We start from the raw sequence: 24340 nt of genomic DNA on the forward strand, positions 1-24340 counted from the left end.
ATCCATATGGAAAATAGAAATCTATCTATTTTTTTGTATCGGACGTAGGCGAACAGAATTATCTTCACGTCACCAATGGGATTTGAAAGACCCAAAATTTCAGATGTCATGGAATCGGATCTGAATAAAATCCGAATCCGTTTACAGCCTACAACGGGCTATGTATTCCGTCTCGAGTCTCGACGTGTTTCTGCTGTCTCCGCTGCTCGAAAATTTTCAAACCCGGCGAATTTTGCCTGTGACTTTCCCTCCTCTGAAATTTAGGGTCGCCTTCGATTTGTGAGTCTAAATTTCAGGTGCTTTTCTTCTTACATTTCTTTTTCGTTTTGATTCTAGATCACCTGGATGTTTTGATCATTGGTTTGGATTCTCTGGTTTTCTGATTATTTCGGGAAAATGAAACAGATTTCTTTGAAATGTCGGTATAATTCTGGATGATGCTGACAGCTTCCTTGAGATTATTCATTCGATGAACTGCATGCCTTAGGTAGGAGATAATACTTTCTAGTTCCTATGTCTGATTAACGAGGCTATAAAATTTTAATTCTCACTTTCTCTCTCTCTCTCTCTCTCTCTCTCTCTCTCTTTTCTTGACAAATGACTGTGTAAGGTTCAGCGTGCGAATGTTATGAGAGGGAGTAGGTTATTTGCTCGGCCATTTCTCTGTGTCTTTTTCGTTTGGTATTAGCTTTTATACTTTTCTGGAAGAAGTGGATTGAATTAGTGGAATGTCAATGCTTTTAGGTAGAAAATAATACGTTTATTGTCCCTCATTTTTCTTTTAAAAGATTTCTTGGATGCTATCTTTTTCTGCAACTGTAAATTTTTAACCCTCACTTTATTGTTCAGAAAAATAACATATGACGTTCAACGTGCGAGTGTTCTGAGACGTAGTAGTTCATTTGCTCGATAATTTCTCTATTTATTTTTTCTTTATTTTTTATTTTATTTAGTTCTTCAAAAAGTGGATTGAATCAGTGAATCTCAATGTTTTTGGGTACAAAATGAGGCTTACCACCAGACGTTTATTGTTCCTCAATTTTCTTTTAAAAAAACTTGGACGCTAGCTTCTTTCAGTAGAAAGCTTTGATTCACATATTGAAACTTGGCGGTCCAGTTTTATATTTGATGGTCCTTTCACTCTGATGTCGAGTTTGTTAGACCTGAGAATTTGAAGTTGTAATGTTATAAGATAGGAGGGGCAACGACTAAAATAACACAGACAGCAATGTAGATATTAGATATCCTTGCATTTGAAATTCCGATCATGTGATCCACTGTATTTTTATTTATGTTGATACTTTCATCTGCTGTCAGGTGAAAAGATGAAGTGGATAAATGAGTGCTGTTGCTTCAGTAAGTACAAAAAACTTGCTAAAGATTTTTCTAGGTTGAGCGATTGGCAATGCAATATGCAGAAGGGTCAAACTAGTGTAGACATGACCAAAGAATACTTTTGTCCTTCAAGAGTTCTTCAACCGTCTAGAATAGGAGCTCAGTATGTGGAACTTTGTGGAAGACAAGTCATCTTCAATAATTCACTCAGAGGATTTCAAATGAATTCTGATACTGGCAGTTATCGAGGTTTGGAACAGATTGCTTCTGATATTGTTCGACGATTTTCCCAGTATGTTCAGTATGGCCCCAGCTTAACTCGGGATTGGGCAGTAAAGCTTTGGGATGATGAGAGGAGAGTTAAAAAACATAGGCATGTGAGGAAAAAAAGAGTTACTCAATATGGACGAAATCCAGAGACATGGTCTGCCAAACAGTTGTCTTATCAGCTTCCTTCTAAGAGGGTGATGACAAATGGACCATTTGTTGGAGAAAGATTTGATAATGCAGAAAGCTCATTTATTAATCAGACCCCGCTTAGTGAATCAGCAGACAGTCTGCTGAAGCCAAAATCTCCTGATGAGGTAAGTAGATATTATATATCTATATCATGTAATTTCTTCTCTCTTTTTCACTGAAGATAATGTTGTTAGGGCCTAGACCCTTTTGTGTTTTTTGTTGAATTTTTAAGATTGTATTATCTGATCCTAAGTTCACAAAATTATGCATATATTCTTTTTTTTTTTTTAATTTGTTGACTAAACTGTGGATTAGCCATTTGGTTTAGTGGCCACATGGGAGGGTTCTAGTGTGAGGTCTTGGGGTTTCAATTCTCCCCTAGGTATGGGGTTTCGACATTCAAGAACAAAAAAATAATATTTGGCTAAAAATTTTTCAATCCATATTTTTAGAATAATATCTCTAGAGGTTAGGAACTCTACTAATATTACCTTGTTTTCCTTCTGTAGCTAAAGCTTATCATCTTAGATATAATGGTAAAAACTAAGATGCAAGACATTGTGGTATTTTGCATTAAGCCTGTGGCTCTGGGGCTGCATTGGAAAGTTTCTCAGTATCAGGTCTTGGGATCAAGTTTCACAAGAGTTTGAAGGAACCTGCATGGTATTGTGCTTTAAGCCTTTGGCTTGGAGGGTTTCTCAGTATCAAGTCTTAGGATCAACTCTCACAAGAGTCTGAAGTATTCTGGAAGTGTCTTTGTATGTAACAAATATTTCTAAGTAAAAAAAGAAGGAAAAACATTGTCGGTTTTGTAAAACATATTGTCTGTATTAAGTTTTCCCTTGGTGCATAACAACAAATTGAAGTCAAAATTAGTATTTGCCAAGTTGTAGCAACTATAGACAAATGAAGTGGGCATAAAACAACTAAAGGAGTCTGTGGGCTCTCTGTCCTTTCCATCTTGGTTTAATATTGTCAAAGGAGCCTCACTTCTTTATCCCTTGGGTTTAACTTGGAGGCAGATGGCTGTGCGTGTAATGCTGTAGAGTATGATAAAACCATGGCAATAAGCATTTGGCATGTTTTAAGGAATGTTAGCTTTTCCATGCTCTCAGTATTTAATTGCTGTGATGTGAGAGAGGGAATGGGATTTTGAGGTCACTGGGTGTACGAGTCTTGGTTGTGATGTTATGGAGGAAAAAGAGTTTCTTACACAAGATGACCTTCTCAATACCTTGATTTGACTAACTGGTAAACTTCATTTTTCACTTTTCTTTCTAGAGGAAAGTGGTTTTGGTTTTTATTTTTTTTATAATTTTTTAAAGAAGAGGAAGAAGAGAAGATATAATTCACTAAGAATAAAACCCCCTTGAGGGGATGTACAGTTTGGGGGTACATAAGGAAAAGAGGGTGAACAACAAATTTAAGCTAAAATATGATAATCTTGTTGAAGGGCATCAGTTGCCAACTTTATATGCCTGCTTATTAATCCTTTTCGCTTTTTCCATTTTTATTTGGCTTTTTTGGTAGGGATTGGTTCCCTACAGCTTCAATTGGCACAGTTATCTGGGTTTATGGTTGGACTGAAACCAGAGTTATTTACAGTAAGACTGACAATCTAGATTCATTTATAGGATTACCACACTATTGCCACCAAGTGGGACTGGCTTTTTGGCAGTAGGGTGCAGATTTTGACTGTTGAACTCCAGTTGTTAATTAATTGAAATGATTCCACATTCTGCTCAGTCTTGGAATCATAAATTTCAACTTTCTGGGTAGACATGTCAACCCTGGGTTGTCTAGCCGAGAGAGAACTTTTTTGATGAGTTTGGTGAAGCCTTCCTCTAATCTTTCAAGATCTCGGTGTTAAATGAGTTTTGGCAATTTTGGCTGGCATTTGAATTCATTATAGCTTGAACGTCACTTTTAAGATTAATGTTCCTGTTGAAACTTAGGATTCCATGATGTATAATCACAGTAGAAGAGGATTAAGGGGTGAGAAGAAGAAGAAGAGTTATGGAGAGAAGGTTTTAGGAGGAGAAGAGGAATAGTGATGAATTTGGAAAAAAGAGGAGGAAGATTAGGGTAATGGACTTGTCCAAATCCTCCCCCTTAAGTTGTATTTATAGATATCAAAAGTACTAATATTACAAGAATACTCTTCACCTTAGTAAAAGTGAATAAGAGACATAAATCATAAGTTAATTACATCAGTGCCATCTTTATGCAATGACTCTTTATTTACCATCATGCCGCTACTATGTGGGCCTGTGGGCCTTCTCCTTGGTTTGTGGGTTTGAGCCCATCTTCCACACACTTGGACATGTGGGCCTTTATTAGTTGTGTGGGTGTGGGCCCATCTTCCAACACTCCCCCTCAAGTTGGTGGTCTCTTTGTTCTTTCCAAGAGATCCAAATGGTATAATATAAGAGAGAGTAAAATCACTCCTAGCAGTAAGACATCGCTCCATACCCCAATCAAATGGTCATAGTTAAAAATACTTTCCGTTCAATTTCATAGGTGGAAAAGTAGCCCTACTATGGGGGCACAAAGTCTACCCACTTTCTTAGGGTAGTTAATGTTACAATGTGGGACCCACCATGGCCCCACAAGCTGGTGGGACCCACCATGAGTTTGAGAGCTGTCAACAAGAGTCCTCATACAAAGTGGCTCTAGCTAACAGATAAGGAACATGTGCTGGAATTAAGTAGAAGATTTGAAGATCAAGTGGGACCCACAAAGATACCACGAGCTGATATCTCTATCTACATGAGCTGGAAGATCATGTGGGACCCACAAGATAAGACCAAAAGTTGGCTCTCTAGCTTGATTCACATCCTTAAAGAAGGTGTTTATAGTTGAGTTAAATTAGTCTCTTAAATAGATAATGTAATTTTATCATAATGTGATTGTAACTCGGAAATATCAAGCAAGTTTTTTATTTTTTTCTTCTCTCTTGTGTGAAGTGCTCTCTCTCTACTTTCCTTTATTTTCCTTCTCTTCTCTCTATACCCAATAGCTCTTCTCTTTTTTCTTTTTTTCTCTCTCTCCTTGCTTGAGGTATTATTCATGGGGTCCTAAATTCAATATGGTATCAGAGTTACCAATTTAGGATCCCCATTATACTCTATGAAGATATGATTAAAAACTGCTCATAGAAGCCTCCTTATGAAGCAAGATTGAAGCTCAAGAGATAAGTATTTATTTATGATATTATTAATTTTATGTGGTTTAAAGATATCCTTATGCATGTTTTCATTTTATGAAATTATGAGAATATATGCATCTTGGATAATCTTTGATTAGAAGAGATTATTAAGGCAGTTTTTGTCGGTTTGCACAATACTTTGACCGAGACCAGTGCATATTGTTTTTTTTTTATAAATCTGTGGGAACAAGATGTTATCGTATATTTGTATTTATGAAAGGGCATTATTGTAAATTTCTGTATCTTATAACTTATACTTCTGTATCTATGTATTGGGAAGAAATCAGAGGGGATCGAAAACAGAAATCGATCTCTTGATTTACCTTCGACGGAGAAATTGATTGACATGATATCAGAGCTGCAAGAGATCATCGACGCCAGAGTAATTCTTCGACGTTTTCGATCTCAGAGGTGAGTTTTCTTCCTCCCGATTTCTTCGTTCGTTGGATCTAGGTTCTCCATTCTTGATTTGGTTTCGGTGGACTCTCACAGAGTCATTTGCATCGCGAGTTGATCGTCGGGGAGATTCCGTAATAGGGGAAGGGGTTCTGCGTGGTATTTACGCTGCAAGTGTGTTCGACGGGAGGGAACATCCAGTTCCAATCCTGTTTGTGTTGCGAGGGTGTTCGACGGGAACATTCTCTGTTGAGACATTGGTGATTCTTGTGGTTTCTTCCGTAATAGGTATCTCTGCTATTCATTTGCATCGCGAGTTGATCGTCGGGGAGATTCCGTAACAGGGGAAGGGGTTCTGCGTGGTATTTACGCCGTGAGTGTGTTCGACGGGAGGGAACATCCAGTTCCAATCCTGTTTGCGCTGCGAGGATGTTCGACGGGAACATTCTCTGTTGAGACAGTGGTGATTCTTGTGGTTTCTTCCGTCATAGGTATCTTTGCCATTCAAGTAGTGCATGAAACCAACAAGAGAAATCAATTCTTGGTGAAGCTTCGTTCCGATTTTGAAATTGCACGGTCTAATCTGATGAATCGTCATCCTGTACCATCTCTAGATGCTTGTTTCAATGAACTTCTTCGTGAAGAGCAGTGTATAATAACTCAGGCTGGCATGGAACATCGGGCTAATGTTAGTGCCCATGCTACTGTGGCTTATTTAGCCCAGGGGAGGAATAAGGGAAGAGACATACGTGCTGTTCAGTGCTTTAGTTGTAAAGGTTTTGGTCATATTGCTTGGGATTGCCCTAGGAAGTTTTGTAACTACTACAAGAAACAAGGTTATATCATCTCTGCCTGCCCCATTCGACCTGAAAGGACGTAGGGTACTGCTTATCATACCTCCGCTGGTGCCTCTAGTTCTACTGCATGGCCTATTGCCTCGCTGGTTGTTCCTATTATTCCTATTGCTGCACCTACAACCTCAGCAAACCCAAACATACTCACTCCTGAGATGGTACAACAAATGATCATTTTTCCTTTCTCTACTTTTGGGCTCTCAGGTAATCATAAAGTTTCTTCTAAGCCATGGTATTTTGATTCTAGAGCTTCTAACCATATGACCAATACTGTTGTTGCTCTTTCCAATGTCAAAAATTATGATGGAAATTAGAAAATTAACATTGTTGATGGCAGTTCTCTGCCTATCAGTGCTGTTGGTGATCTTTCCTCTTGCTTAATTGATGTTTTCGTGTCCCCTGACCTCTCCACAAATCTTATTTCTGTTGGTCAATTGGTCGATAATAATTGTAACGTCCATTTCTCTCAATCCGGTTGTGTTGTGCAGGATCAAGTGTCAGGGATGATGATCGCGAAAGGGGCCTAAAGTGGAATGACTCTTTCCTCTTTATGTTTTTCCTTCCACCATTAGTCCTAGTTTTTCTTTCCTTTCCTTTGCATGTAATGTTCTTGGTTCTAGACCTAAGATGTGGCATAAACGTCTAGGCCACCCAAACTCTGATGTACTTCAAAAATTATTTAATTCTGGTGTATTGGGACAAAAAAACATGTTCTTCTCTTGATCTTTCTTTTGAATGTCCATCATGCAAACTTGGCAAAAGTAAAGTTTTACCTTTTCCTCATCATGCATCTCATGCCTTACAATGTTTCGATATTATTCATACTGATGTTTGGGGGATTACACTTGTTGTTTCTCATGCGCATTACAAGTACTTTGTCACCTTTATTGATGACTGTAGTCGGTTTACTTGGGTTTACTTTCTACGGGCTAAGGCCGAAGTTTTTTTTAGTATTTAAGCGTTTTCGTGCGCTTCTAGTGACTCAATTGTTTGCCAGTATCAAGGTCTTGCGCTCTGATTCTGGCGGCGAATACATGTCTAATGAGTTTCAGGACTTTCTTCAAAGCAAAGGGATTGTCTCTCAGCGCTCTTGTCCTTCGACACCACCGCAACAAAATGGTGTTACTGAGTGGAAAAAACGTCACCTTCTTGATGTGGTAAGAACCTTTTTACTTGAATCATCTGTTCCTTCTCGTTTTTGGTGTGAAACACTTTCTACTTTGATTCATTTGATCAATCGCTTACCTTCTCCTACATTACATCATGTTTCTCCCTTCTTTAAGTTGTTTGGCCATTCTCTTTCATATTCTGATCTTCAGACATGTTGAAACCAGTGCGCTAAAAGGCTCGAACCTATTAGGAAAGCAACCGCACTGATCTTATACAAGGACCGGCTTGGTCGATACAAACAAATATTCCAACACTCCTCCGAACGGGAAAAACCCGTGGACAAACTCACCGGAAAAACCCGAGACAAATTCACTAGAAATACCTGGGACAAATTCGGTGGGAGCGGGACTCGAACACGGGACCAACCTGCTCTGATACCATGTTAAAACCCGTGCGCTAAAAGGCTCGAACCTATTAGGAAAGCAACCGCACGAATCTTATACAAGGACCAGCCCGGTCGATACAAACAAATATTCCAACAAGACATTTGGTTGTGTTTGTTTTGTGCATTTCCCTGCTCATGAATGATATAAACTTACGACCCAATCAGTTAAGTGTGCTTTTCTTGGTTATGCTATACCTCAAAAGGGTTATGTTTGTTATGATCCATGCTCGTCGTATACGTGTTTCTCGGAATGTGGTTTTTTTAAAAATCAATATCTCTTTCCATCTCATGTTGAGCTGCCATCTGCATCTTTATCTCTTCTGCCTAGCTTTGATGATTCTCCGACAATTGTGGAAAGGTTTAAACCTGGTTTTGTGTATGGAAGACGTAGTAGACATGAGTCTTGTTCCACTTCCTCTATGCCCCCTCACGATCTTGGCCTGGCACCTGATCCTACTCCTGCTCCAGCTTCCACCGCTCTTTGCCGGTCTACTCGCCCTTCTCGGCCTCCTCATTGGTATGGTTTCTCTTCCACTATCTCTCCTGTGGTTACTTTATCCTCTATTTTCATTCCCACTTGTTACAAATAGGCCATGACACATGTGTGTTGGCAATGTAAACAAAACTTCGAGCACTTGAGAAGAATCACACTTGGGATATTGTTCCTTGACCTCCTACATTTAAGCCTCTTGGGAGTAAATGGATTTTCTCTATAAAACTTCGCTCTGATGGCTTTTTGGATCGGTACAAAGCTCGCCTAGTAGCTCTGGGCAACAAACAGGAATATAGGATTGATTATGAGGATACATTTGTTCCTGTTGCCAAAATAACCACAGTTCGTACTATCTTAACTATTGCTGTTTTCCAGTCATGGCAACTACATCAGATGGATGTGAAGAACGTCTTTCTTCACGGTGATCTTCACGAAGAAATCTACATGAAGCTTCCCTATGGTATGACTACTTCTTCTCCTCATGATATCTGTAAGCTACGACGTTCTCTATATGGACTCAAGCAAGCTCTTCGGGCTTGGTTTGAGAAGTTTTGCAGTACGCTTCTTACCTTCCGGTTTACACAAAGTCAGTATGATTATTCTCTCTTCTTATATAAGTCGGCATCGAGTATAGTCCTTATCTTGGTTTATGTGGATGATATTATCATTACTGGAACTCACTGTGGTTTGATTACTAAGGTTTAGCAGCTGTTGCATGCCACTTTCCGTATGAAAGATTGGCCAGTTCACATACTTCTTAGGACTGGAAGTCCATCATTGGGCCAATGATATTTTCTTAAACCAATATAAGTATATTCAAGATATTATTACCTTGGCTGGTTTGGAGGACACTTCTTCTATTGATACTTCTATGGAGGTCAATGTCAAATACAGGAAAGATGAAGGGGACCTTCTAGATGACCCTACTCTCTATCGGCGCCTGGTTGGGAGTCTCATCTACTTGACCACTACTTGCCCTGATATCTCCTATGCAGTTCATCAGGTCAGTCAATTTATGTCCTCTCCTCGTCATCTCCATATTGTTGCAGTTCGACGCATCATCCGCTATCTTCGAGGTTCTCCTACTCGTGGGTTATTCTTTCCTGCAGGTTCCTCTCTTCAACTTCTTGCTTATAGTGATGCTGATTGGGTTGGGTGTTCGGATACACGTCGATCTACTACGGGTTGGTGTATGTTTTTAGGTGATACTTCTTGGAGATGTAAGAAACAAGATTGTGTTTCTAAATCCTCTATTGAGGCTGAGTATCGTGCCATGTCTACTGCTTGTTCTGAGATTGTATGGCTACGCGGTCTTCTTGCGGAGCTTGAGTCCCCTCAGACTACTTCTACCCCTCTTCATGCTGATAACACTAGTGCTATTCAGATTGCCACCAATCCTGTTTTCCATGAACGCACCAAGCACATTGAGGTTGATTGTCATTCTATTCGAGATACCTTGGATAGTCGGGTGATATCTCTTCCTTACATTTCTTCGGATCTCCAAGTGGCCGATGTCTTCACCAAAGCAATGACTCGGCAACGACATCAATTTTTGGTTGGCAAATTGTTGTTGGTTGACTTACCAGCATCAATTTGAGGGAGGATATTATCGTATATTTGTATTTATGAAAAATCATTATTGTAAATTTCTGTATCTTATAACTTAAACTTCTATATCTATGTATCGGGAAGAAATCAGAGGGTATCGAAAACAGAAATTGATCTCTTGATTTACCTTCGTTCGGAGAAATTGATTGACACAAGATTCCTGGATGAAGAAGGATGATGTTGAGTTTTTTATGAGTCATTATCCATTAAAATTACTTACTTAATGTTTATGCTAAGCATCTCCATTAATCAAGTTGGTTAAAGCCTTCCACTTGGTCATATTTATACTACTTGATTGGAGAACTATTTTACTTGATTTGCGTACTATGGCTGAAGATAATATGAGTCACAAGAGTGACATACTCAGAATCACCACTATATCCTTACGCGGGGGGGGGGGGGGGGGGGGTTTCTTATCACAATGGACCTAATTGGTCATCTCACCATCCGTGGACCACATATTGATAAAGATGATATATTCTATACCAAATGGTTAAAGAAGGATACATTGGTTATTAGTTGGCTTATCAATAGTATGGAGGAACATGTCTCCAATAATGTCATTCATCTTGAGACGGCTAAACAAATTTGGGAGACATGCGCCAAGTTGTATTCAAGCTCCGACAACTTACAAAGGCCATATAATATTTTACAATGGATGCTTACTGCCAAACAAGGAGATAATATACATGAATATTTGGCCCGCTTTCGAGACTTTCTTCAAAAATGGAAACTTGCCAAGCTAACCTCTACAGATATCTCTGTCCAACATAAACAGAAAGAGGCCTTGATTACTGTCATATGCCTTGCTAACATTAAACCACATCTTGAAGTTGCTAAGAATCACCTTCTTAGCTCTTCCGCGGTTCCCCCTTTTGATGAAGTCTGTGCTACACTTCTCCGTATTCCAGACACTTCTCCCTCTACTACTAAAATACCATCTGCTATGTACTCTGGACATAGGGGAACACCATCTGACCAAGGTCGAGGCCGAGGCAGATTTTATAGAGGAAGAGGAAGAGGTGGAAAGACTGGTTTTGATCGAATAGATGGGAGAGAATGCACCCATTGTAAGGGATATGGCCAGACTAGAGACACATGCTTTCACCTGGAAGAATGCTCTATATGTGGTAGATTGGGCCACTCTCGTGAAAGATGTTATTAAGCTAATGAGAATAAGGCTAACCAAGCCTTAGTGAGTGATACAAAGGTAGAGCAGTCTACCACAACAACTCCAAAGCATACTTTTACTGATGAAGACTATGAACTATTCCAGAAAATGAAGACCATTATGGGGTCCTCCCCAAGTACTTCTTCGCCCACCGCTGCCACCATCGCTTCAGGTATGTTTTTTGCCTCCTTTTCATCTTGGATAAATGACTCAGGAGCCTCCGAGCATCTTACAAGTTACAGACATCTACTATACTCAGTTTCTCCGTGTCTTTCACATAAATTTGTTACCATTTGATGGTTCACAAACTAAAGCTTAAGGGAAAGGATCCGCTTCTGTTACACCATCACTTCCACTCACTGATATCCTTTTCTTCCCTACTTTCCCTTTGAATCTTTTATCGGTTAGTTAGCTCACCAAACATTTTAATTGCTCTATCACTTTCTCACCCACTTCATGTGTGTTTCAGGATCTTACAACGAAGCGGGTGATTGGTGGAGGCCATGAACAAGGGGGGCTCTACTACCTGGATGTGCCACAAATAAATACTGCATCCACCTGTGACACTGAAACCAGGTTATGGCACAACCGGTTGGGACATCTGTCCGCTCAATCTCTTCATCAAATTTTTCCTAAAGCACGATCGGACCTTCGTTGTGAAGCATGTCAAATGAGTAAACATCAGAGGTCTACATACTCACTTCGTCCAGAAATTAAAATTCTCTCCTTTTTCGTTAATTCATACTGATGTATGGGGACCATTGAGTGTCTCCAACATTTCTAAAGTGAAATATTTTATTGCATTCATTGATGACTTTACTCGTACCACTTGGTTATTTTTGTTTAAAGAGCGTTTTGAAATACCATTGATATTTAAATCTTTTCATGCAATGATACTCACTCAGTTTGGGCAGAAAATTAAAATCCTGTTGGATAATGCCAAAGAATACACATCCAAAGATCTTGACTCGTTTTAACATTATTCATCAGACATCATGTGCCCACACCCTTCTACAAAATGGTGTAGCCAAACGGAAGAACCGTCATATTCTTGAGGTAGCTCGCGGTTTACTATATATCATGCAAGTTCCATACTTTTATTGGCCGCATGCAATTCTTACCGCATGTTTTCTTAAAAACCGGTTACCCTCTTCCGTTTTAGGTAAAAAATCTCCCTATTCTCTATTATTACCTGATGATGATCCTTTTTCATTGCCCTTAAAAGTCTTCGGCTGTCAATGTTTTGTTCATATTTCCTCCCCAAAAGACAGTAAACTTGATCCCAAATATGTGAAGTGTATCTTCTTTGGATACTCTCGCACACAAAAGAGTTATGTTTGCTATAATCCATCTCTTCAGTGTTTACTTGTGTATAGGGATGTCACATTTTTTGAAGACTCTCCATATTATTTTGATAATGCTCCTCCAGGTTTATCTTCAGTACCAGGTTCTCCTCGACCGATTGTGCCCCATGCTGCATAAACTACTCAGCCCCCATAAACACTGCTGACACCACACCTGCTGAGTTGTCGGATACTACCGAGGTAAGTCCATCTTCTCCGATTATTTTTGGCCCAAAATATGATACTCGTCCTATTGCTGTTAGGAAAAAGCTTAGATCATGCACCATGCCTTCTACTTCTCATCCCATAACAAACTTTGTGTCTCATCATTGTCTATCCCCTGTTTGTTGTCAATTTCTATTGGATATTTCCTCCGTACCTATACCACAGTCCTATTAGGAGGCTCTCAAACATCCAGGTGGAAGACGGCTATGGATGAAGAAATGCAGCCCTTCATGAAAATCAGACATGGGGTCTAGTCCCACTTCCTTCAGATAAGAAACCCATCAGTTGCAAATGGGTATTTACGGTGAAACACAATTCAGATGGGTACGTGGCTCGGTTGAAAGCTCGCCTTGTTGCTAAAGGCTATACACAATGTTATGACATTTATTATGAAGAAACCTTCTCTTCAGCGACTAAATTAAAATCGGTACGTTTGTTATTATCTATGGCAACTAACTCTTCCTGACAAGTCTATCAACTTGATGTCAAAAATACTTTTCTGAATGATATAAAGGAAGACATTTATATGTAGCAACCACTTGAGTATGTGGTTGAGGGGGAGTCCGTATGTCGACTACAAAAATCTGTTTATGGTCTCAAACAATCGCCTTGTGCATGGTTTGAAATTTTTTGCCAAACACTCATACGGGCCGGATTTCACAGATGCTCTGGAGATCACTTTGTCTTTATTAAAGACACACTGAAGGGCAAGGTAATTCTAGCCATATATGTTGATGACATTATTATAACTGGGAGTGATCCGAGGGCATCCAAAAGACAAATGAAAGGATATGTACTGAATTCAAGACAAAGGATCTCAGACTGCTCAAATATTTTTTGGGTATTGAAGTACTGCAATCTATACATGAAATTATATTATCTCAAAAGAAGCATGTCTTTGACCTATTGGAGGAGACCGAAATGCTGGGATGTAGACCAGCAGAAACTCTTATGGACTCGAATTCAAAATTATCTGCAGGTACTGGAGAAGTAGATGTCGGAAAATATCAAAGATTGGTGGGAGTACTTATTTATCTCTGAGTAAAGAGGCCAGATATTTCATATGCAGTCAATGTGGTAAGTCAATATATGCACAAACCACAACTCAATCATTGGCAAACACTAGAACGGATATCTGAAAGGAGCATCAGGAAGAGGGCTCCTCTATAAAAATCGTGGACACTTCAACATCGAAGGATTCTCAGATGCAGACTGAGCTGGATCCCCAGATGACAGAAAATCTACTTCGGGATATTGTACGATGGTTGGAGGAAACTTGGTTACATGGAGGAGTAAGAAACAAAATGTAGTTGCAAGGTCTAGTGCGGAAGCAGAGTACAGAGCCATGGCACACACAGTCAGTGAACTCCTATGAATCATACCTCTCCTAACTGAATTGGGTTTTTACAAAGAAGCTCTTATGAATCTATATTGCGATAATCAGACTACAATTCACATCACATCAAATCCAGTCTTCTAGGAGAGAAAAAAACATATAGAAATAGACTGCCACTTCATACGAGAATAATTCACTGCCGGCATCTTATCTCTTGAGCATGTATCTTCACAGAATCAAGTTGCAGGCATTCTCACCAAACCAGTCACTCACAAAATTTTGTTTAACATTTGCAGCAAGCTGGGCATCTACGATGTTTTCTCATCCCCAACTTGAGGGGGAGTGTTACAATGTGGGACCCACCATGGCCCCACAAGCTAGTGGGACCCACCATGAGTTTGAGAGGTGTCAACAAGAGTCCTCATACAAAGTGGCTTTAACTAAGAGATAAGGAACATGTGCTGGAATTAAATAGAAGATTTGAAGATCAAGTGGGAGCCACAAAGATACCACGAGCTGGTGTCTCTTATCTACATGAGTTGGAAAATCACGTGGGACCCACAAGATAAGACCAAGAGCTGGCTCTCTAGCTTGATTCACATCCTTAAAGAAGGTGTTTGTAGTTGAGTTAAATTTGTCTCTTAAATAGATAATGTAATCTTATCATAATAGGCTTATCTTAGAGAGTTCTAGTTCGAATGTAATTAGGAGTCCTAAGATTAGTTGTACATGGACTCTATCACCTCCTCAACTATAAATAGGGGTGATTGTAAGTCGGCAATATCAAACAAGTTTCTTATTTTTTTTTCTTCTCTCTCGTGTGAAGTGCTTTCTCTGTACTCTCCTTTATTTTCCTTCTTTTCTCTCTATACCCGAGAGCTCTTCTCTTTTTCCTTTTTCTCTTTCTCTCTCCCCTTGCTCGAGGTATTATTCATGGGGTCCTAAATTCAACAGCTAAAAAAAAAAAACACTTCTTGGGTAAACAATAGACTTGACTCACATTGGATGTTGGGCACACTCCTATCCTTTGTAGGTAGTGGGTCTATAGGCATTGCTCAGAGGTGTAGTAATAAACTTCTCTATCACGGTGTCCCTCCATAGGCCATCGACTTTCAAATGGTAGGAATAAAAATGCCAAATAAGGGGAATAAGGGGGTAAAGGGTAATCACCAGAAGATAATATTTTGGGGCCACTATGTACTTTCTTCTTCATCAGAATAACCAATGCGGACAACAATCAACAACTGAGAAGTCCTTCTTCAATAATACTGTCTCAATTAGAGAAACACAACAACAACAACTGAAATGGGCCTGGGCCCAAATAACATGTACCAAATAGGCAGTTATATAGCAGTGGATAACCAATAGGTAGTAAAAGTCCTTAAGAGTAATAAGGACACATAAAATAATCTACAACAAATCCATCTTTGAATAAGGAAACTATGCACCAAGTAATAAGTTGAGGATAATCCAAGGTAATAATCCACGGTAATAATCAAGCTGGAGTCAAGCCGATAGCAGATAGCAGATAGTAGCTTTGACAATGAGTGAGTGAGTCAAGCCGAGTAAAAGACTGCCAATAATAAGTTGAACCAAGTATTGTTTGATAATCAATAAATCAAACAATCTCCAATGTGCTCATCCTTCATACTTCTCCTTCTATTCTCCCCCTCAAGTTGGGACATAATGTCAATGATCCCTACTTGAAGTCAACAAATATTTTGCAAGCTCAAGTGCTAATCTACCTCTTGTATGATCAAGTAAAAGAAGGCTAGTATCAACAACTTCACTAGCTCAAATACTGTAAATCAAGTAACTCAAGCCAAGCTAAATATTTCACTCTTTTCTTACCTTAATTTTTTAGTTAAGGATACCAAATCAAATTCTTTGTAATCTTTCAAAATACCAACAAAATCTCACAAAATTTTTGACTGGAAAAATCTTCTAAATAAGGTAGATTCCTCCTTCAATTGGTGCCAATTTAGCAATCAAACAAGACACATTTCCTTGCCTTTTTTTTCTTGAAATCTTAAGGCAAGGCAATCTTTAACAAGTAAATCAAGGAAATTTTTTGAAAATAAGATGATCTTCTAAAGAGTCTTTCTAGATATTGTTGGTTAACAAACAAAAACTTTCCAAGGGTAGATTAGTAATATTATTGATCAATATCAACAATTCAAAAATTTAAGCAAAAAATTCGGTTTAAAGCCAGATCTTCTCATGCAACAGTATACTAGCATGACCTTAGATTCTTCCAATGCGAATATCTTCTTAAATATTGATCAGATTGACATGAAATTTCCCCCTTCCGAAACTAGATTTAAATACCTTTCAACCAAGCTCATGAACTTCTTGATTCGTTCAAAAAATCTTCCCTTCCTAGGTTTGTTCTGAAAATTGATTTTGAGAAAGCCTTTGACCGGGTTGATTGGAAACTGGTGGATTATCTTTTTGACCGTATGGGTTTTGGTACAAGATGGAAATTTTGGATGAGGAGCTGTATTTCCTCTCCTTCATATTCTGTTTTGGTCAATGGGAAACCCCGAGGATATTTCAAGGCCTCTAGGGGGATCAGACAAGGAGACCCCCTTTCTGCATTTATTTTTACTCTCATTGGAGAATACTTTACCTCTATGATCCGGTTTGCTAAACGTTCGGGTTGGCTCAGTCCTATTTTTTCTGATCCAATCCAAAACGTTCCCATTCTTCAGTTTGCAGATGATTCTATTTTTTTTGGAGAAGGGTCCATGAGACAAATAAAACACATGAAAGCAATCTTGAACATATTTGAAATGACGTCTGGTCAAAAGATAAGCTGGGAAAAAACAACAATCTTTGGATTTAATATTGATGCATCTATTCTCAACTCAATGGCTTACTATCTGGGTTGTAAGGTAGCATCAGTTCCGAGTACATATCTGGGCTTACCTTTGACTCCTTACCTGCCTTCGAAAAATTATTGGTTTCCGGTTGTTGAGAGGCTTGAGAAGCGTCTGGCTTCTTGGAAAGGAAAATTTTTATCCAAAGCTGGTAAACTGGTTCTAATTAAATCATGCCTTCATGGAATTCCATCCTATTTCTTATCTTTGTACCATTGTCCAGCTTCTATTCGGGATAGAATTGAATTCTTGAAAAGAAGATTTTTATGGGATGGGCCAAACGGGGAAAAAAAGTTTAATCTTGTAAAATGGGTAGATGTTTGTAAACCAATTGTAATGGGGGGCCTCGGGATTCGTGACATTGCTACCACCAACAAGTCTCTACTATTAAAGTGGTTTTGGAAGTTCAACATGCAACCCAATCTACTGTGGCGCCGAATGGTTGCAATTAAATCCGGAAAAAAGAATGGCTGGTGGACGGATGGGGGAAGATTTTACAAGTTATCCCCTATTTGGAAGAAAATTGCCAAACTCTTACCTACCTTCAAATTTGCCGTCAAATGCTATATTGGGAGTGGTACAAATACTCTATTCTGGTCGGATTGGTGGATCGGGGCTAGTTGTTTAGAGGAAAGTTATCCTCTTTTATTCCAACTGTCAAGATCTCGTAGTTCAATGATTTCTGACCATTGGCAGTCTTCGGGTGGTTGGAATCTTCATCTCAGGCGGGCATTAAATGACTCTGAAGCTGTTGAAGCTACTGGTCTGGTTAATTTACTTTCTGGTGTGGCCTTAAAAAATTCTGCCGATACACTCATCTGGACACCCAACAAACAAGGTATGTTCTCTACAACCTCAACGTACCATCATATGATTTCATACCCGCCTCTTCACGCAGAACATCCTGCTGCTTTTGCATGGTCGCTCCCGATTCCTCCTCGCATCAAATTTTTCATCTGGACGGTATGTCGTAAGAAAATCTTAACTTTTGACGCTTTGCAGAGACGAGGCATTAATATTTCCAATCCAGAATGCCCATTTTGCAACACATCTCCTGAAACAGCAGATCACACGCTTCTACATTGCGAATATGCTCATAAGATTTAGACCAAATTAATGGACAAAATCGGTTTATTATATTGCCCTTCGCAAGATTTGCAAAACACTATTTTAACTTTGGTTAGCTCTCGTCTTCCGAAGTTAGGGAAAATCTTAATATCTTGTTGTGTTGGACACATTGCGTGGAATTTATGGAAAGAAAGAAACAATCGCAAATTCAATCAGAAAGCTATTCCTCGGAATATTCTTTGTGATCAGATAGTCGGTCAAGTTAGCTCTTGGGTTCTCCTTCGCAAAGAATTCTGTGATCTAAGAGCAACAAATATGAGGGAAAATTGGAGAAATGTTGCGATAATGTCTCTTACTTCGAAGGTTCCTATTATGTTAGAATGGACTAGACCTCCTCCTGGACACTTTAAATTAAATTTTGATGGAAGTGCTTTCGGGTGTCTGGGCCCAGCTGGATTTGGTGGAGTAATTCACGATGATCAAGCGAATCTTCTCTTCACTTATGCGGGTCCAATTGGAGTGTCAGACTCTACTTGTGCGGAACTACATGGCTTGCTCAACGGGCTGAAGCTCTTCAAACAAAAAAAGGACGGTGCTCTCTTGATTGAAGGGGATTCTCAAGTCATTATAAACTGGTGCTCCAAGCCATCAAAACCCCCTTGGCGTCATTGGAAGATTTTTGATGAAATTTTTAATTTAACTTCTGTTTTATTATGTACTTGGAAACATGTTCTAAGATCCGCTAATCATTTAGCCGATGTTCAAGCTAAAAAAGGCGTTACCCTCCAACATCTTGTTGTGGAGGAAATGTCTTTTTAGTCTCTAGGTTTGTATTTTTTCTTTTGAATACATTTACAACTCTTCTAAAAAAAAAAAGTATAACTTCTCTTTATAAAATATACTTCTTTTGAGATAAATAATCTGATATATTTCAGACTCTGTAATCTGGCCGAACAGAGTACTATTTCTTCTTTGGCTAGCATGACCATTCACTCTTTCGAGATTGATATCTCCATATAAAAAACTTAGATTGAGAATTGGTTGAAATGGTAAGAAAATTGACTTACAAATAAAGTCTCGTTTTTTATAGCATAAAATGGCTCAAAAGTTGAAGCTTTCTGCTACTGTATGAAACTTTTCTTTTACTTGACCTTTGCTGCTTCAGATGTTGATTTTCTAGAAAAATATGATTTCAACGATTCTTTTTGAGTTGAATACTAAACTCAAATATCTTTCCAACGGTATATAATTTTTTATATGACAAATATGGAAAAAGAGTGAAACATCCAATTAAACACCAGAATTAGGAAAAAAAAACTTAAGGAAAAACGAGAAACTTTTTTTTTTTCTTCCTCCCTTTCTTCTCCATCTTCTTCTCCTTTTCCATCTCAGATCTTTACCCACTCTGATACCATGTTGGAATTTAGGATTTTATGATGTATAATCACAGTAGAAGTGGATTAAGGGGTGAGAAGAAGAAGAAGAGTAGTGGAGAGAAGGTTTTAGGAGGAGAAGAGGAAGAGTGATGAATTTGGAGAAAAGAGGAGGAAGATTTGGGTAATGGACTTGTCCAAACCCTCCCCCTTAAGTTGTATTTATATATATCAAAAGTACTAATATTACAAGAATACCCTTCACCCTAGTAAGAGTGAAGAAGAGAATAAATCATAAACTCATTACATCAGTGCCATCTTTATGCGATGACTCTTTATTTACTATCATGCCACCACTGTGTGGGTCAGTGGGCCTTCTCCTTGGTCTGTGGGCTTGAGCCCATTTTCTACACACTTGGACATGTGGACTTGGGCCCATCTTCCAACAGTTTCTTTCTTAAGATAGATGAGCTGCACAAGGGAAATTTTTGTTTGCCTCTGAATCAGAATTTTCAAGTGAATAACCTATGTTAGAATTGTTCATTCTCAGTGTCATATTCTAGAGTTGTGAAGATGTTTGCTTATTTCCTTGCTAGACTAGGAGTCAATTTACCTCTTTATTCAGTTGCGTTTGTTCATGCTGTATACTATTATAATTCTGATTTTAATACTTTAGTCTCCTCTTCATAGCTTGGAACTTCACATTTTTTATGGTTAAACTCATACAAGTTATCTCTGTCATAAGGAATAAAAATGGACAATGTTAATATGCATTCATCATCAGGGCTTACTTCATAGTCAATATGGAAATAACTACTGTGAAATGCGATCAAGAATTTTTGAATTTTCTTAATCCACTTAATGGGTAGGTTGATTTTTTTTTTCAAATGAAAGGACAAAGTGAAGGATTAATCTATTAATGTCATGCAATTCCTTGTTTTCTATCTCATAAATAAGTCTATGGAGATTTAAATCTTAATGTTTCAAAAGTGATGGTTGTATGAAAGATATTTCACTTGCACCTCGGATATTAGTTCTGATACATTTCTTTTTCATCTTTGTATATTTCAGGATAAGATCTCACCTCTTCTTGGGAGAACCAATTTACTCGTAACTAGGGATATAGAGTGGGCAAATCTAGTTTTGGGTTTTGAACAGGTGATTTTTTTTCTTTGTTTTCTGTTTTATTCTGTTATAAGATGGAAGTATACATTATGACTGTCATAGGACTGTTTGGACATACAACCCTGTGAGATGTTTGCTTGCTAAGTTGTTTGTATCATACTTAAGTGTGAAGTAAATGAGGAGGTAGTCCTTTAAATCATGTTAATATTTTTCTAATTATATGATATAATTGTTGTGTGTACATCATATTTTTAGTGCTTAGAGTAATTAACAATAGTAACAACATTCTTGTTTCCTCAATAAAATTTTCACTATTTAAAAAAAAAAAAGTCTTTTTCCTCCTTTGCTGGTTCATCTATCCGCGATAATTGGAGCATCATTGCAAAAATGTGGTGTGGAACCAAGATCCCAGTCATGCAGGAATGGACCCATTGGGATTCTCTTCGGGAAATTCTTGAAATTGCTTTTCAATTTTCTTGTATTTAGTCTCACATTCCGAGATCTACTAACTCGGTGGCAGATGTGCTTGCCAAGTCAGGAGCAACCTTTCAATTTCTTCTTGTTAGGACTCCTCGTTTCTTTGTAATTCTTTTTGTTAATATATACAGCCTTTTCATTTCTTCAATTTTTTTAAAATAAAAAATAAAAAATTCTTCAAAAAAAAATCTTTTGTAGTGCTTAGGCAGTTTTTTCCCCTCTCTTTATTATTAATGGCAGATTGGATGGTTAGATATGTATCCACTACAGCCTAATGTGCATTTTCCTTTATGGTGCTTTAAATCATACTATAGATTGCAGATAAATGTTTATATTTAAATTGATAGTATTGGTTTACCGATTGCAGGAAAACAGATATGCCATTGTAGATCCCGCTTTCCCTCAGGCCGTATGTCATCACTTTTTCCTTTATCTCTTGACTAGTTGATACATCTATTATTAAAAGAAAAAGTAGAAGCAGATGAAGTTTATTTATTTATTTATTCTTCTTGTGAACTTGGAAGTTGTTTTACTTTCCTGGTTTTGCTAAAAAAAGCTCTGTTACTGATTTGACTTATCTTTTTCAGCCTGTGGGTTTTATCCGTGAGCAAAGTAATGTCATCTTTAGGCAGGTAAGCACCTTTGTCTCATTTTCTTTTTAATCCTGTGGTTTGTCAAAATGCTTTTTTTCAGTTGTCTCACCTCAGTCTGAACTTGATTTACCAACCTCCTCCTTCACACCAAATTGTTATGAACTCACAGAAATTTCATGTTGGCATATTGCAGCTGCTACGTACAAGGCGTCCTTTCATAGCTTATGTAATTGATGCAGTGGGAAATGAGCTATTTAGGGTCAGTACCTGTATTTTGTTGTTGGCAACAACTTTTGGTGTGGTTCAACCTTTTCATTTCGAATGTGTATTGCGCAAGCTAGTCAGAGCAATATCTGGTTGAGTATGATGTATTTCAGTATTTGTGACTCGATGGTTTAATTCAATTTCTGGTTTAGGTGCGGAGACCAATTTGGTTTATAAACAGCACAATATATGCAGAAGTAAATGGTAAGGTATGCTGAATTGATTAAACTTCTGAAGGTGTTCTGGCTCATAAATTGAAACTGAGATTCATGAAGTAGTCTGCACTTTCTATCTTTGAGTTGTTCCAGGAAATTGGTGTGGTACATAGGCGATGGCATCTTTGGAGGAGAATATATGATCTATATTTGGGGTAATGCTGTCTATCTGATTCTGTTTACAGTGATAGACACAGTTCATTATTTTGAGCTTCAAAGTCTTCTTTATGGATTAATTTTTAGTCTGACCAGATGCCTTCAACTGGCAATTGATGTTCTTGTGGATTGGTTTTCCTTTATCATGCATTGCATTAGTGAATTTAGATGTGCTACAGAAAATCTTGCATATATTCACGGAAGGAATTTTGTGTAAGCTGCATCTTAAATATTAATCTTTTCAAATAAAATTTTGTTACAGGAATAAGCAGTTTGCTGTGGTTGAAAACCCTGGTTTTTGGAACTGGACATTTACTTTGAAAGATAGTGATGGAAATGTCCTAGCTGAGATTGATCGAGACTGGAGGGGCATTGGTCTTGAGGTTGTGTCATTTCCTGTCATATGATACTTGATGCATCTGAATAATGATTGGTTAACCTCAAAATGTTATAAATCTGAAGGTTGACATTTTCCAATATAAAGCTTGTTATGAAGCTTGTTGATGATTTATCCAATCTTAGCCAGTAATTCCTTTTTCTAAGAAATGCTCCCTGCCAAAGGATCTTACTTTAGTTGAAATTTCTCCTTGCAGCTCTTCACAGATGCAGGTCAGTACGTGATCCGGTTTGGGAAATTGGAGTCGAGATTTACGAGTGGGAGCAGTGGAGAGGCAAATTATTGATGATATCATGATTCTCTCTATTTGATAAAAACTTTCAACCAAAATGTTTTTCCTGCTTACTTTTTCATTTATGTTTCAGATTCCGGAGTTAAACACTAGTCGCCCACTTACTTTGTCAGAGAGAGCAGTGGCTCTTGCTCTTGCTATATCATTGGACAATGACTACTTCTCTAGGCATGGGGGCTGGTAAGCATACGATTCACTGATTTCGTAGGACATATTCACTGACAGGTCGGCTTATTTGCTGTACTAGAGCTAAGCCGGTATTCTTGAAAAAAGAAACATTCGACTTAATCCTTGGGTGGTTGCCTGTAATTGGGTGATCTCTGAAATGGTTTTTGGTGACACTTTTGGGACATTCTTCCATAATGATAAATGAATCTTGATTGAATATATTTACATCGTCAACGAAGGCTATTGCATAATTCTGCTTTTTACGAATGTATGTGCTTATGTATAAGCAGCTGCCTTTGCCTTAGCAATCAGTTTTTGGCGTAGCTATATTTCATTTCTGCAATTATCTTTTTTCTTCACCTGTTGGGTAAGTTTGGATTAAATATTTGGTGGTCAAAACACTCATATGTGTTTTATCTTTTCTTTTCTCAGGGGACTGCCTATTATTGCAGTAGGTGAGTAGGAAGGTAAACCATGGATGGCAGGAATTTCCTTCCATATATAATAGGTTCCCCCAATCTTCTTGTTTTCATCCAACTACCACCCGTCAAACAAAACTTGGGCTTTTATGCGTCTCGTCTTTTGTTGTGCTGCAATTGTTTTCTCAGAGACAAAAAGTTATTTGCTTGCATGCTTTTTACAGTTTACTGATGTAGAATTTGAAAGAATACCTTGTGAAAAGGTAAGTGTGTATATTGCTCTCAAGATCTCTTATTTTTAAAGAATTACAATTATAAAAATAACATTTCAAATAATTGACAATATCTAATAAAAAACATATTTAATCTATAAATATTTGAAGTGGGAAAGGTAGGAAGCATCTCTCTCTCCCACATCCTCACTGCTCTTCGTATCCAAGGAAGAGGACAAAGCGAAAGGGGTCCTGTTTTTGCCACTGAAACATCTCTTTCTACCTCCCAATCACCCTTTAAACCTCCCGGAATTCCATGTTGCATTTCGTGTATGAATTAATGAACTGGTTTGGGTGTTCTTGAGGGGTGATGAATGGATGGAATTCTTGTCTGGTTTTCATTTCTTGGTCTCATATGCTTCAGTTTAACTGAATGATCTTTTGAGTTGTTACTGTTTTTGTAGTTACCCAAACGCAAGTGATTGTAGTTTTGATATAAAAAAGCTGTGCCCATCGTTGTCTTGGAGGTTTTTCCTTCCATTCTTCTGGTTCTTCATCAGGTCTATTTGACTCTTTTCTCCCTCGCTCCATGGCTGGAAATTCTCTCTTTTCTGGATATGGCTCTCTTTGTAGCCTTGTCAATATCCTTCAAAACATGTCTTGTTTACAGTAAAAGTTTTGAGATAAGCTCCTTCTATTAGGATCTTCCTGAGCCATGG

At 38.2% G+C, this 24340-nt stretch overlaps 1 protein-coding gene across 2 annotated transcripts; it reads left to right on the plus strand.

Moving 5' to 3' along the window:
• Nucleotides 1–198: 198 nt before the first annotated feature.
• LOC137948742 (altered inheritance rate of mitochondria protein 25) lies at nt 199–23690 on the plus strand. Of its 2 annotated transcripts, XM_068794898.1 has the most exons (13): nt 199–296; nt 406–487; nt 1318–1919; nt 20375–20461; nt 21273–21314; nt 21493–21537; nt 21692–21757; nt 21915–21971; nt 22071–22132; nt 22396–22516; nt 22727–22804; nt 22896–23002; nt 23423–23690. In XM_068794898.1, exons 3-13 carry the CDS (start codon nt 1326–1328, stop codon nt 23451–23453), a joined length of 1290 nt encoding a protein of 429 aa, XP_068650999.1. In that variant the 5' UTR covers nt 199–296; nt 406–487; nt 1318–1325; the 3' UTR covers nt 23454–23690. The 2 variants fall into 2 exon arrangements, with proteins under 2 accessions (XP_068650999.1, XP_068651000.1); XM_068794899.1 differs by lacking the exon at nt 406–487.
• Nucleotides 23691–24340: the final 650 nt, after the last annotated feature.

This window comes from Aristolochia californica, unplaced genomic scaffold (genome assembly GCF_029961685.1).
Source record: "Aristolochia californica isolate CCGP_79_NKW_82.1479 unplaced genomic scaffold, dmAriCali1.0.hap1 SCAF_13, whole genome shotgun sequence".
NCBI lineage: Eukaryota > Viridiplantae > Streptophyta > Magnoliopsida > Piperales > Aristolochiaceae > Aristolochia > Aristolochia californica.